Source organism: Hylobates moloch, unplaced genomic scaffold (genome assembly GCF_009828535.3).
Source record: "Hylobates moloch isolate HMO894 unplaced genomic scaffold, HMol_V3 SCAFFOLD_4, whole genome shotgun sequence".
Taxonomy (NCBI): Eukaryota; Metazoa; Chordata; class Mammalia; order Primates; family Hylobatidae; genus Hylobates; species Hylobates moloch.
In genome coordinates this window covers 62,901,863-62,916,051 of record NW_026652279.1, presented here as the reverse complement: position 1 = coordinate 62,916,051, position 14,189 = coordinate 62,901,863, and the positions used below count along the sequence as shown (strand labels likewise).

The 14,189-nt window shown below is 35.0% G+C and overlaps 1 protein-coding gene across 1 annotated transcript in view; it reads right to left on the bottom strand.

Annotated features, from left to right (window-relative positions):
• Window positions 1-14,189, bottom strand: part of DCBLD2 (discoidin, CUB and LCCL domain containing 2) — a 99,322-nt gene that overhangs the window by 68,281 nt on the left and 16,852 nt on the right. The window contains exon 2 of the mRNA XM_032150324.2: window positions 10,822-11,049. Coding sequence (XP_032006215.1) covers window positions 10,822-11,049 — 228 coding nt within the window. The remainder of the gene's footprint in view (window positions 1-10,821; window positions 11,050-14,189) is intronic.

Genomic DNA, 14,189 nt, shown 5'->3' with positions numbered 1-14,189 from the left:
AGAGAGAGAGAGAGAGAGAGAGAGAGAGAGAGAGAGAAAGAGAGAAAGAAAAAGAAAGAAAGAAAGAAAGAAAGAAAGAAAGAAAGAAAGAAAGAAAGAGAAAGAAAGAAAGAAAGGCATCGGTGGTATTTTGATAGGAATTCTTGAATCTGTAGATTGTTTTGGGCAGTATGGTCACTTTCACAATATTGATTCTTTTAATTCATGAGCATAGGAGGTTTTCTATTTGTTTGTATCATCTATGATTTCTTTCATCAGTGTTTTGCAGTTCTATGTGTAGAGCTCTTTCACCTCTTTGGTTAAGTATATTCCTAGGGTTTTTTTTTTTTTTCCTTTTTTTGCAACGATTATAAATGGGACTGAGTTCTTGATTTGATTCTCAGTTTGGTCATTATTGGTATATAGCAGTAGTACTGATATGTGTATGGTGATTTTGTAACCTGACACTTTACAGATTCATTTATCCAATCTAGAGATTTTGGAAGAGTCTTTAGAATTTTCAAGGTATAAGATCACATCATCAGCAAACAGAGATAGCTTGATTTCTCTTTTCTAACTTAGATGCCCTTTATTTCTTTCTCTTGCCTGACTGTTCTAGCTAGAACTTCCAGTACTACGTTGAATAAAAGTGGTAGAAGTGGCCATTCTTGTCTTGTTCCAGTTCTTAGGAAGAATGCTTTCAGTTTTTCCTCATTCAGTATGTTGGCTGTGAGTTTGTCATATATGGCTTTTGTTATTTTAAGGTATATTCTTTCTGTGCCTAGTTTGTTGAGGATTTTTATCGTGAAGGGATGCTGAATTTTATCAAATGCTTTTTCTTCATCTTTTGAAATGATTTTTTTTGTTTTTAATTATATTTATGTGGGGAATCACATTTGTTGAGCTGCATATGTCGAACCATCCTTGCATTCCTGGTATGAAACCCACTTGATGCTGAATTATCTTGTTGATATACTGCTGAATCTGGTTTGCTAGAATTTTGTTGAGGATTTTTGCACCTATGTTCATTAGGAATATTGGTCTGCAGTTTTCCTTGTTTGTTGTGTCTTTTCCTGGCTTTGGTATCAGGGTGATACTGGGTTCATAGAAAGAATTAGGGAGGATTTCCTCTTTCTCCATCTTTTGGAATAGTTTCAGTAGAATTGGTATCAGTTCTTCTTTGCATGTCTGGTAAAATTCAGCTGTGAATCCATCTGGTCCTGGGCATTTGCTGTTGTTGTTGTTGTTGTCATTGGGAGATTTTTTATTACTGATTCAGTCTCACTACTTATTAGTTGGTCCATTCAGGATTTCTGTTTCTTCCTGATTCAAACTTGTGGGGTTGTGTGTTTCTAGGAATTTATCCATTTCCTCTAGACTTTCTAGTTTGTGTGCACAGACGTATTCATGGTAGTCTTAGATCATCTTTTCCAGTGTTCTACACATTCAGAGGAACTTTCTAATAATAAACTACAGAGGTGATCTCTTGAAAGTATAGTCTTCATGTTGAAGTTTAACTGCCAGCATGACAGTATTGGAAAGTGGGGCCTAATGGGAATTGTTTGGGTCATGGGGCCAGATCTCTCATAAATTGATTAATGCCATCTCATGGGAGTGAGTTCTCACTCTAACAGGACTGGATTAGTTACCCTGACAGTGGGTTGTTATAAAGCGAGTCAGCCTCCTCGGTCCCCTCTCTCTCTGCACAAGCCCTTTCCCCTTCCAGTTTCCTCCATGAGTTGAAGCAGCACAAAACCTTTATCAGATGAGCGGTCCACTCTTGCACTTTCCAGCTACCAGAATTATGAGCCAAATAAATCTCTTTTCTTTATAAAACATCCAGCTTCAGTTATTCTGTTGTAGCCACACTAAACAGAATAAAACAGAGGAAACTGGGTACAGAAGGAAGGGGAAAGAAGTCTAGTTCATTGAATGTTTTATAGGCAATAGGTAGAAAATAAAGAATACCATTAAAAATGGACAAATCGGATAGTAAATGATTAAGACAATAGGGACCACAGGCATTTTAAAAAGTATAAATTGAAAAGCAGCACCTAGAACAAAACTATAAACCTTACCAAACACGAAAAGACACTTAAAAAAACCCAGAAGGACAGAAAACAATGTAGAAAAAATAAACACAACAAATATAATACACATAACTTAAAAAGATATGGAAGAGTTAAAATTTATCAGTTATGAATGCAAATGGATTTAACTTAGACATTAAAAAATATTTGCAATTTGGCTCATAAAGACCCAAAAATATGCAGTATACAAGAAATACACCCAAAACAAAGTGATTCAGAAAGGCTAAAAATAAAGTGATGGGCACAGACAGACACAGCAGGATAATGAAAACAATAAGGAATAAATAGGAGGGTATGTGTGTGATACTGGTGTCAAACAAAGGAGAATTCAAACTAAAAAGTACCATATGATGGGTAGGAAACCTTTAAATGTGAGAAGTCATAATTTAAAATGGAGATATTAGAATTATGAATATCTAGTTGACACAACACAGCAACTTTATAAAAGCAAAACCTCCAGGAGACAGCAAAGAAAGAGAAAGAACCACACCAAATAGGAGATCAAATAGATAAAATGAGAATATAGAAGACCAAAACAGCAAAATAAAGACAGATATTTTAAATGCATATCAAACTTTTTACAGTAGAGAGTAAACCTTCTCAAGTATATATAGAATATTCACAAAAAAACTGGTCATACATTAGCTTATAAAGTAGAAATTTTACAATGCTCTCTGACTATAATGCAATACACTTAAACATTATTAGCAATAACAAAGAAAGGTCCTTCCAATTAGAAATAAACCTATTAATTATTGGGTAAAAGAAACACATAAACCAAAATTACAAAATTCCTAAAAAATGATATAATTGACCCATATTAATCAGTGATATCATTCTTAAGGATGTGATCAAAGTAAAATTCATAGGCTTAGATATTTTTATCAATAAAAATGAAAGAAAAAGTGAATTACATTCCTAGCTAAACTAGTAGTTAACAAAGTAAAAAAAAAAAAATTTTAAATCATGAAAATAGAGATTAATAATGTAGACAACAGAAAAACAATAGCTCTAATAAATCAAGATTCATTTTTTGGAAAAATTTAACAGAATAGGCATGCCCCTAGCTAATTTATTGAAAAAAGAGGGTGGGAAGCATAAATATGTAAAATAAGAAATGACAGGAAGGAAATAACTATTGGAAAAACACTGAAATAACCATTTTAGTAAATGTAAGATTCTATTTTACAGACATCATGGCAAATATATTGGATCACCTAGGTGAATGGGTAATTTACTAGGCAAGTACAGTTTATTACAGTTGGACCTATTAGAGGTAGAAGGCTCAGACCAATTTCCTGAGAAGAAACAGAGAACATCATTAAGGAAGCATCCTATCAAAAACGCACCAGGCTAAGACAGTTTCACAGAGTGAAACCTTCAAAAACTAGACTGTTCAAATTCTCTGTAAATTTTTCCAGAGAACTAAAAAGAAAGGAAAACTTATTTCTTTTTATTTATATGTATAATATCAATACCTAAGCCTGATAAAGAAAATGAAAAGTAAATTACAAATTAATATCACATCAATATTTATGCAAAAATACTAATAAAATTTTCGGAAACATAATCCAATGCCACATTAAAAGAATGCCACACCATAACCAAGAGATATTTATTCCAACAATGCACAGTTATTTCAATATTAGGGAACCCATTAATATAATACACTATACCAATAGATTTAGATAGAAAAACTGTATCATTACCTCCATAGATGCTAAAAAAGCTTTTCAACAAAATTCAATAATCTTTCTTGATAACAACACTTAACAGAAATCAGTGGATACTTCCTATTATGGATCAGATACTGGTACGCCCCCCCAAAATTAATTGCTGTTGAAGTCCCAACTCTTAATATGACTAGAGTTGGAGTTAGGCGCTTTAGAGAGGTAATTAAAATTAAATGGTTTTAATTTTCCTAAGGTGGGGTGCTGATCCAACAGGATTAGTGTCCTTATAGAAGAGACATGAGAGAATCTGCTGTTTCTCTCTCCTCATCCCTCCAACCTCGTCATGTGAGGACACAGGAAGAAGGTGGCCATCTACAAGCCAGGAAGAGAGCCCTCACCAGAAACTGAATTGCTTGGCATCTTGATGTGGAACTTCTAGCCTCCAAAACTCTGAGAAAGTAAACTGCTGTTTTTTTAAGCCACTCGGTCTATAGATTTTGTTACGGCAACCTGAGCTCAGACACTTTAAATTTCCACTAAGATAAGGAACCTGGAAAGGATGCTCAGTCTCTCCACTACTGTTTAACGTAGTCCTGGACTGGAGGTATTAGCCAATACAATTAGATAAAAGAATCAACCATAGGCATAAGAATTGGAAAAAAAAGGAAGTAAAACTATCTCTATCTGCAGATGTGATTGTATATCTGAAAATCCCTAGAAAGTGAATGATAAAACCAACTGAAATAATTTTAAAAACTCGGTAAAATAGCAGAAAAAAAATCAACATACAGAAATACAATCTTCACATAATTAGGAACCCGTTACAGGATATAATAGCAAAACAAAAACACCTCCATCTCCATTGCAACAAAGCATATAAGATGTTAAGGATTAAGTTTAACAAAAAATGTGTAAACCCTACGTGAGAAAAAGTTTAAAACAATCCTTAAAGACAACAAAAGTAGATGTGAAGAAAGGAGAAAAAAAAAGAGCTCTTGGTTTTGAACATGATAACTCAACATCATAAAGTTAATTTATAAATAGCACAATGTCAATAAAAACACCAATGAGCTTTTTTATCGAGTTAGATAAGCTGATACTAAACTTCACATGGATAAACAAACAGGCAGGAAGAGCCAGGAAAACACTAAAAATGAACATTTCTGAAAGGAGACTAAGCCCTGTCAGGCCTTAACACACACCATAAAGCCTCTGAAAGCCTTTACAAGACAGTCACATTCTGGTATGCGGATAGATACATCTGTAGAGTGCAACCCAAAGTCCAGAAATAGACCCAAGCACATACAGAACTGCAGTATATGATAAAGGCAGTATTTCAAACCAATGGGACAAAGATAAACTTTTAAATGCATGGTGATGGGACAAGTGGTTAGTTATATGGAAAACACAATGAGATCTATACTTCATGCCATACAAAAGAAAAAAATTCGATGTACCAGGGATCCAAATATAAAAAATGAAATCATATAATCCCACTACGAAAAAAATGAGTAAATTTATCTTTAGTTGGGATATAGGAAGAAGCTTTCTAACTAGGACTTAGAATCTAGATGCAATTTTAAAAAAGACTAATGAATCTATTAATACATTTTTAAAAGTTTGCATGGTTGAAAAAAAGTACCATAAACAAAGTCAAAAGACAACTGGCAAATTAGGAGAAATTATTTGTAGCATATACCACTATTATGTTTATAGACTAACATCCCTAAAAGATAATGAGAAGTCCTAAAACCTGAGAGGAACAAAGACCAAGAAAACTTGATAGATGGGCAAATAGTGTGTGCCTGTTGTCCCAGCTACTCAGGGGGCTGAGGTGAGATGATTGCTTGAGCCCAGGGGTTCGAGGCCAGCCTGGGCAATATAGAAAGACCTGTCTTTAAAAATAAAAAAACAACTTGACAGAAAAACGGGCAAAAGACAGGAAGAGATTAAAATAAAATAAAATTAAAAAAAGGCCGTCAACATATGGGAAAAAACAGTTCAACTTCACTCACAGTAAGAGAAATGCAAATTACAACTATACTGAGCACTATTTATCATTATCAATTGGCAAAACTTAAAAGATATGACAACACACTTTGTTGGGAAGGCTGTGGAAAACAAGCATTTTTATGCTATGGAAATGCAAACTGGTATAACTTCCAATTTGGCAATGTCTAACAAAGTATATAATTTACCTTTTGACTCAGCAATCATTTCAGGAATCTACACCAAAGACACCTCCAAGAATACAAAAATAGTTTGTAACTGTAAAATATTGAAAGCAACCAGTACAACCATTCATAAAAGAGTGATTAAATGAACTATGATACATCCACATGATGGAGTTCTATATTGCTGTAAAAAGAATGAGGACTATCTCTACAAAATGATGCACAGTGATTTCCAGAAAACACTGATAGGTAGGGAGAAAGCAAAGTACAAAAGAATATTGAAAGAATGTTAAAGTTCGTATAAGAAAGGAGAAAACAGAAAATATAAATGTCGTTTGTATAAAGAAGTACAGAAAAGATAAAACAAAGACTAATGCAACTGGTTAAGCTACAGGGAGTGGGTGGAGATGGGGTTAAAAGGATAGAAGAAATGCACTGTAAAGGGGAGGAATGTCACTTATCTACCTTTTTGTACAGTTTTAACTTTGAGAATCATGTTAATGTTTAACATATTCAACAAAAGAGAAAGAAAACCAACAAGGATAAAGAAAAAACCTGTAATGGAAGATGAACAGAAAGAAATGAACCAAACCATATTTCAAATGAGTAACATAACCACATTGAAGGGCAGGTGGTGGTGGAGTAAGAACCAGCCCAAAGAATTTTTCACTGTAGTATTTAGACTCTAAGTCCTCAGGTACGAATTCTAGATAGCAGGCTTCTTTCAGTTCGAGTCATGGGTTAGCAATTCTAAAACTATTTTCTGGTTATAGCACTGAACAAGTAAGTAAATACATTACAGGTAATGGGAGCAAGATTTCTCACTGTCAGAGAAGAGAGTTAGAAAGAAAAATAGGAAACGGATAGAATGAACCCTATAATATTGCATTAGTATTAAAGGTATCAGCATAAACTCATGCTCTTTAATACAGGCAGATAAATATAAAAAGATATAACACAGGTACATGTATATACATATGTATATACAAATGTCTATTTACTGAATCTGTCTGTTGATAGGGCATACGGTAGCTCATTGGTCTAAACCTAGCAACCAGACTGATTTCTAATACCATTCTCCACTAAAAAGAACCAGGGTTCCTTGAAGAAATGGCTGATTCCAGGGCTGGAGCAGGGCAAGCACAAGATGAACCTAGAATATCCTGTGCGGAATATAAAGAAGTACTCAAATAATGATGAGGACATCACCAAAGGACATAGGAGCTAGCGTGACGAGGCTCCCACTGGAGATTCGGGACAATCTGAGCACCAAAATAATGACAGGAAGGGTGATAAGTGATGGCCTAACATAGGAATCCATTGACTTCACACTGATACAAACAAACAAATGGGAGAGAAGGGAAAGATCCTGTTTTTAGTAGGAAAAAAACCTAATAAATATAGAAGGAATAATGAAATTAGAAAATAATAATTGATTCATACAAGATTAATATATCCCAAATCTAGTGGGTATAAGTTTGATGAGTAACAGGATATTTCATCATTTCAAAGAGTCTCCCAATCAGACATGTATTGGTTATGAAAAGCAGCATAGTTACAGTGTAGAAAACTGGGAGACATCACCTTAGCCAAAATAACAAAGTTAATAGCACCAGAAATGGGACAAATCAATCTCATGTGCCATGATATGATACACTGAGAACATCGCATCTGTGGTATTCTTGCCAAAAGTCTGTCACTGGAATCTAATAACGAGGAGGCATCAGACAAATATCCCACGAAATAATTAGCCCATATACTTCAAATGTGAACATCAGAAACACAGAGAGACCAACGAACTCTCTTCTCCTTTAATGCTAGTTTTCTAAAGGCACACTGAGAAAACATGATATAGGGAAAAAAACAAAGATTCAGTGGCATTATCACTGAAATCTTGATGCCCACAATGTATTGGTTTCTATCCTGTAATTCTCTGCAGACCTATCTTAACCAGAATGTTAAATGACTATTCTTGAATTATCTTTATTTCTCTGCAATACATTAAGAAACTTTTCTACCACTAACCATAGGCTTCTACCAAATGGAGGACCAGTGGGTATATGGTAGGAGTGATGGGGGAAGGGTGGGTACAAACTGAAGCCCAACAGGAACCATCATCACTCAGGCCCGTTGACCTTTCTGCAGCTTTCCATTCACCCATGAGGAGAACAGGAAAAAGCAACGGAAATAAGGAAAAGCTGAGATTTATTAAATACCTATTACACACCAAACAATGCAAAGTATTACTTCTTTTAATCTTCAGACCGTACAGAAACTGACTATGAAGTCTGGGCAGGTTCAACACTTTGTAGAAAAAGGACTCTCAGCAAGTAACTCCTGGAGCTTTGACTAGAACAATAGCGAGCAATTTAAAACCTGTGCTCAGAATCTTCCCCATGCCACTCTTCCTCTCTACCAACAGTGCCACTATGTATTATCTAAATATGTAATTATCTTGTCTTATTTTAACAAAACCACTTTTCTTTATTGGAATTTTCAAAATTACACAAAAGTAGAAAGAAGAGGGTGTAACAATTCCCATCTGCCCAAGACTCAGCTTCACCAATGTGCCCTTCTTTCTCCTATCCTTCTCCCTATTCCTGAAATACTTAAAAATAAATCCTAGACATTTGAACTTGAGAATGTCTCTAACAAATTAGAACTTAAAAATACTTTTAACATTATTACATCTAAAACAGTCATTCTTTACCATCACTGAATGCCCAATGCTTCAAATTTCTCTGATAATCTTTTTTTTTTTTTTTTTTTTTTTGAGATGAAGTCTTGCTCTGTCACCCAGGCTGGAGTGCAGTGGCTCGATCTCGGCTCACTGCAAGCTCCGTCTCCCGGGTTCATACCATTCTCCTGCCTCAGCCTCCCAAGTAGCTGGGACTACAGGCGCCCGCCACCACGCCCCCCTCATTTTTTTGTATTTTCAGTAGAGAGGGGGTTTCACCATGTTAGCCAGGATGGTCTCGATCTCCTGACCTCGTGATCCGCCCACCTCAGTCTGATAATCTTAAAAATATTTTCTTTGAGTGGTTAGCTTGAATCAAGATCCAAGCAAAGTCTACATATTATTTTAGGAAGATACATTGCAATGTAGAACAGTTCCCTTCCCCCGCCTCCTATTTTTTTTAAAATGCTATTTATCTGTTGAAGAAACTAGGTCGTTTGTTCTACAGAATTTCTCATATCATTAATTTAGTCCTTACACTCAGTAGAATGTATTTCTCTATCTCCCTTATTTCCTGTAAAGTGTTAGAGGGGTGACCAAACTGTGGTTCACTTTTTCTCACTGTTGCTTAAAGAATGCTCAGATGGTACTGTCTGCTCCTTACTGCATCTGCAGGAGACATTTACTATCCAGTTATCTTCTATTAGTGTTAATATTACAGTAAGTTTTTCTACATCCTCAGGCGATTTGTGTTCCTAAAACTTTGCTCAACACCATATATTCATGCAATACGCACATGGTGCTCAAACCACCAGGTTAATCAAGAGGTGACTGAGAAGCACCAAAGTTTATCATTTAGCAGCCTGGGAGATAGGGCAGGAATTTTTCCTCTGGTAGATAAGAGGCCAAAAAGTAAAGAAGAGATGAAGGATTTCACTACAGATGGAGAGGAGGCCAGAGGATGAACATAGTATGGTATTTAAAGAACAGTATACTGGATTCCTACCATAGTTCTGAAGGATATTTTACACACTGGAACCAAAAAATGTTTCTAAATAAACTCACAGAGAATTCTTAATTTTATAATGTTAGTTCACCTAAAAAGCCTTACAAATTTTTCCACCTTTCTTGCTTAAGAAAGGTACTGATGCCTAAATCAAAGGTTTTTAACCTTGACTGCAAAAGAGATTTTCCCAGGAAGCGTTTAAGATACTAAGGCCTGGGTTCCACCTAATCAATTCTGATTCAACTGTTCTAGGATGGTAACTGGGTTTATGGTATTGTTTACTACTTAGGTGGCTCTAATATGCAGCTATAATTGAGAACCATTGCTCTTAATCAAGAACAACAACAATGGCAACTACCATTTACTAAGTATATATTATGTCTTAGGTGCTGTTTACTTTTCTAAGCACGTTACACATACTAATTCATTCCCTGTATTTTTTACAAGAGAAAAAATGGAGAGGTCAGGTAATCCAGCCAAAGTCACACAGCAAGCTGATGAGAGTTATGCTTTAATCCCAGGAAGTTTGGATCCAAAACCCTTGCTTTTAATCACCATGCTATACTGTCTCCTAAGCATTAATTATACTTGTATTCTTCAATTGCAAATAAAACTATGAAAGGAAAACATTTTAATAAATGAGATAATTGGCCAGGCACAGTGGCTTACGCCTGTAATCCCAGCACTTTGGGAGGCCGAGGTGGGTGGATCACCTGAGGTCAGGATTTTGAGACCAGCCTGGCCAACAGCCTGGCCACCATGGTGAAACCCTGTCTCTACTAAAAATAAAAAAAAAATTAGCCGGGTATGGTGGCGGGCACCTGTAATCAGCTACTTGGGAGGCCGAGGCAGGAGGATAGCTTGAATCCAGGAGGCAGAGGTTGCAGTGAGCCAAAATTGCGCCATTGCCCTCCAGCCTGGGTGACAAGAGCGAGACTCTGTCTCAAAAAAAAAAAAAAACAGAGAGAGAATTAACTTCCTCCTTCTTAGTAGTACAGTGGCATCTTGGGCAAGGGAACCAACATGTGCTTATTAGAAAAGTAAATAAAGTAAACAGATAAGAATCTTCTCTTCCCAAAAGATTCAAATTCAAAATTTTTACACATATTCAATAATTTCCCACATAGTACCTTATGCAGCATGGTTATTTAATGTTAATATCAAAAAATACATCATTGAGACAATGATGTATTTACATGTACATTTACAAAAAAAGTCCTACCTATTTCAGTTCTGCTGACTCCAATTCCATTATAAATTCTCAAGTAATTAAAGTGACAAGAATCAGAATCTTCAATGTCAAAGTCACCAAATTTGATGCGAACTCTCTCTCCCATCTTTACACGGATCTCCCATTCACAAACAGTGCTGTTTGGATAGGTCTGTGGGTAGTTTATGGATGTGAGGGTTCCACTCTCAGGGCCTAGTACAGTGTGTCCACATCCATCACCTTTAAAAAAAGTGAAAAGAATGATAAATTATTCTCACATATTTTACTTCCTCTATAATGATTTTTTGTGAAGATTTAAAAATATGTATGACATCAAATATTTTATACCACCCATACTTTCTATTTTAATTTTTTAATGGACAAATAATTGTACATAATCATGGGGTTCACAGTGATGTTGTGATACATATAATGTATAGTGATCAGATCAGGGCAATTAGCAAATGCATCATCTCAAACATTTATCATTTGTGTTACCTGAAACTACATAATTTTGTTAACTATAGCCATCCTGCAGTGGTAGATTCCTCCTATCTAGCTGGAACTTTGTATCCTTTAATAAATCATAAGACCTGACATTGTTCTTAGTATATCTATTCACAGGAGCCAAGAGAAGCCAAGTTAGGTCAAAATAATCAATGGTTACTTCTATAATTTATAAGTTCAAGGAGATTTCAATTCTGAACAAATAAAAGTAAATATAAATTAGTCGTCATTAAATATATACGTTATAATACATACACGTTATAATACATACATGTTATAATAAATCCAATCTTCAAAAGAAGAGCAACTTAGAGTAATTGTTCAAAAAGTGAATGTAAAATATAAAAATGTGATCAGCTTCATCTATTTACAAATCATGAACTAAAATATCTGTGAGAAGCTGAATGACAGCTTTTTATTTTTTAAAAATTATACAAGTTCTGGAGTACATGTGCACAATGTGCAGGTTACACAGGTATACATGTGCCATGTTGGTTTGCTGTGCCCATCAATCCGTCATCTACATTAGGTATTTCTCCTAATGCTATCCCTTCCCCAGCCCCCCAGCCTCTGACAGGCTCCAGTGTGTGATATTCCCCTCCCTGTGTATGTGTGTTCTCATTGTTCAACCCCCACTTATGAGTGAGAACATGTGGTGTTTGGTTTTCTGTCCTTGTGATAATTTGCTGAGAATGATGGTTTCCAGCTTCATCCATGTCCCTGCAAAGGACATGAACTCATCCTTTTTTATGGCTGCATAGTATTCCGTGGTATATACGTGCCACATTTTCTTTATCCAGTCTGTTACTGATGAACACTTGGGTTAGTTCCAAGTCTTTGCTATTGTGAATAGTGCCGCAATAAACACATGTGTGCATGTGTTTTTATAGTACCATGATTTATGATCTTTTGGGTATATGCCCAGTAATGGGATGGCTGGGTCAAATGGTATTTCTAGTTCTAGATCCTTGAGGAATCGCCACAATGTCTTCCACAATGGTTGAACTAATTTACACTCCCACCAACAGTCTAATAGCATTCCTACTTCTCCACATCCTCTCCAGCATCTGTTGTTTCCTGACTTTTTAATGATCACCATTCTAACTGGCATGAGATAGTATCTCATTGTGGTTTTGATTTGCATTTCTCTAATGACCAGTGATGATGAGCATTTTTTTCATATGTCTCTGGGCTGCATAAATGTCGAGAAGCTGAATGATTTCTAAAAACACTACGTACGAAAGATTATGCAGATTACTGACTGTATTACAGACTACAAGGCACTCCCTGAAATTATTAAAGCAATATTTAATGAAGTTTAATTCCATATTTACTGAAATTTAACTTTTTAGTAGTCCCTCCCGCACACCTTATTTTTTCCCTATAGAATAAGAAGTAAAATTAAAGATTAGAAAAAATGACCTTTATATATTGGCAGCAGCATTATTTGCTCCAGAAATTTATTCAGCAGCTAAATACAGAAACTTAGTTAACAACATGTTTGTAAAAATGAAATATTTGCATTCTTTATCATAAAGTTTGTATTTTGTTTTTACTGAGCACCTAGAAGGAAAAATTAATGTTCATTTAGGAGTCTCAGCAGCTGCTCCAACTGTACTGTTCAGCATTCCGTAACAATGAGATTCAAATAAATCTCTTTCTAGTGGGATGACGAATATATCCTTTTAAAATACAGCACTTTGTCCTTCAAAACAGTTATTTATAAATCACCTTTTGGAATAGCACAGCACTTACACAAAAACTATATTAAAAGTGACACTGCTGAGTTCCAAACTCAGTATGGACACAGAGGGCTGTAACAGAACTTTCTACTATGTTGATTATTTTTAAGAACAATGTAGTGCTAATATTTGCTAGAAAAGATGAAAGCTTTCAAAAGCCTATGAATAAGAACTTCATACAGTATTTAGTAAGTGGTGGATGCTAAATAAATGTTTATTAATTGAATAAGGAAACTGTACATTAATCTATGGAAAAGTAGTTTCAAATTAGTCTCAAAACTAACTTTAATGATGGAACAACTTTGTACCTAAATTCTTATGACAATACTTAAAAATTGTCCTTGGCTGATAAAGAAATTTTATTGTTGAATCCATATTAGTATTGCTCCTTAGTCTACTTTTAAAGGTCAGTATTAGAAATCTGGCTTTCTGAACAAGTATCTCTCACACAAAGCTTAGTTTTTAATCGACATTAAATTTTAGCTATCTTCTATACTTGCTTTCATTTCATACACAAGAACTAGGCATAGCAACTCAGTAATACAAAAATATATAAGGGCAGAATGTAATAAACGTGGATTTTTGTGCAATATATCCACTGGTCTTTTGCAAATATAAAATGTAGGATGTTACACAGTCTATAAAAAAAAAAACCCACAAATTTCCCCTGAAACTGGCATGAAAATACCTTGAATATCTCTGCTGGATATCAGCTAAATTAAAAACATAGGGATATAAAAAATCTACTGTAAAAATAAATGCATTGTAAGATAAATAACTCTTAAACAATCATGAACATTTTTCCTCAGGGGAAAAAACTACCACCCTAAGACAGAGTTTCTAACATTATAAAACTAGTCTGAAATGCCCTTACTACTGAAAAGATGAAAACATTCTTCCCGTAGGTGGTTCAATCTTCAAAAAATAACGACTGAACAAACAAAATAACTCAAACTATAAATGCACGTTCTTTAGTAAATAGAAACAAAGGCAGCTTTTAAGGTGATTGAAAGTGTCGATGAATTTCAGAAACTCAATTTTCTATTAAGAGCTGAATCTACGACTTTGTAGTGGCAGATTGTCACACTTAAGGTATTCCTGTAGGCTATTATTCAACTTTACGGTTGTCAT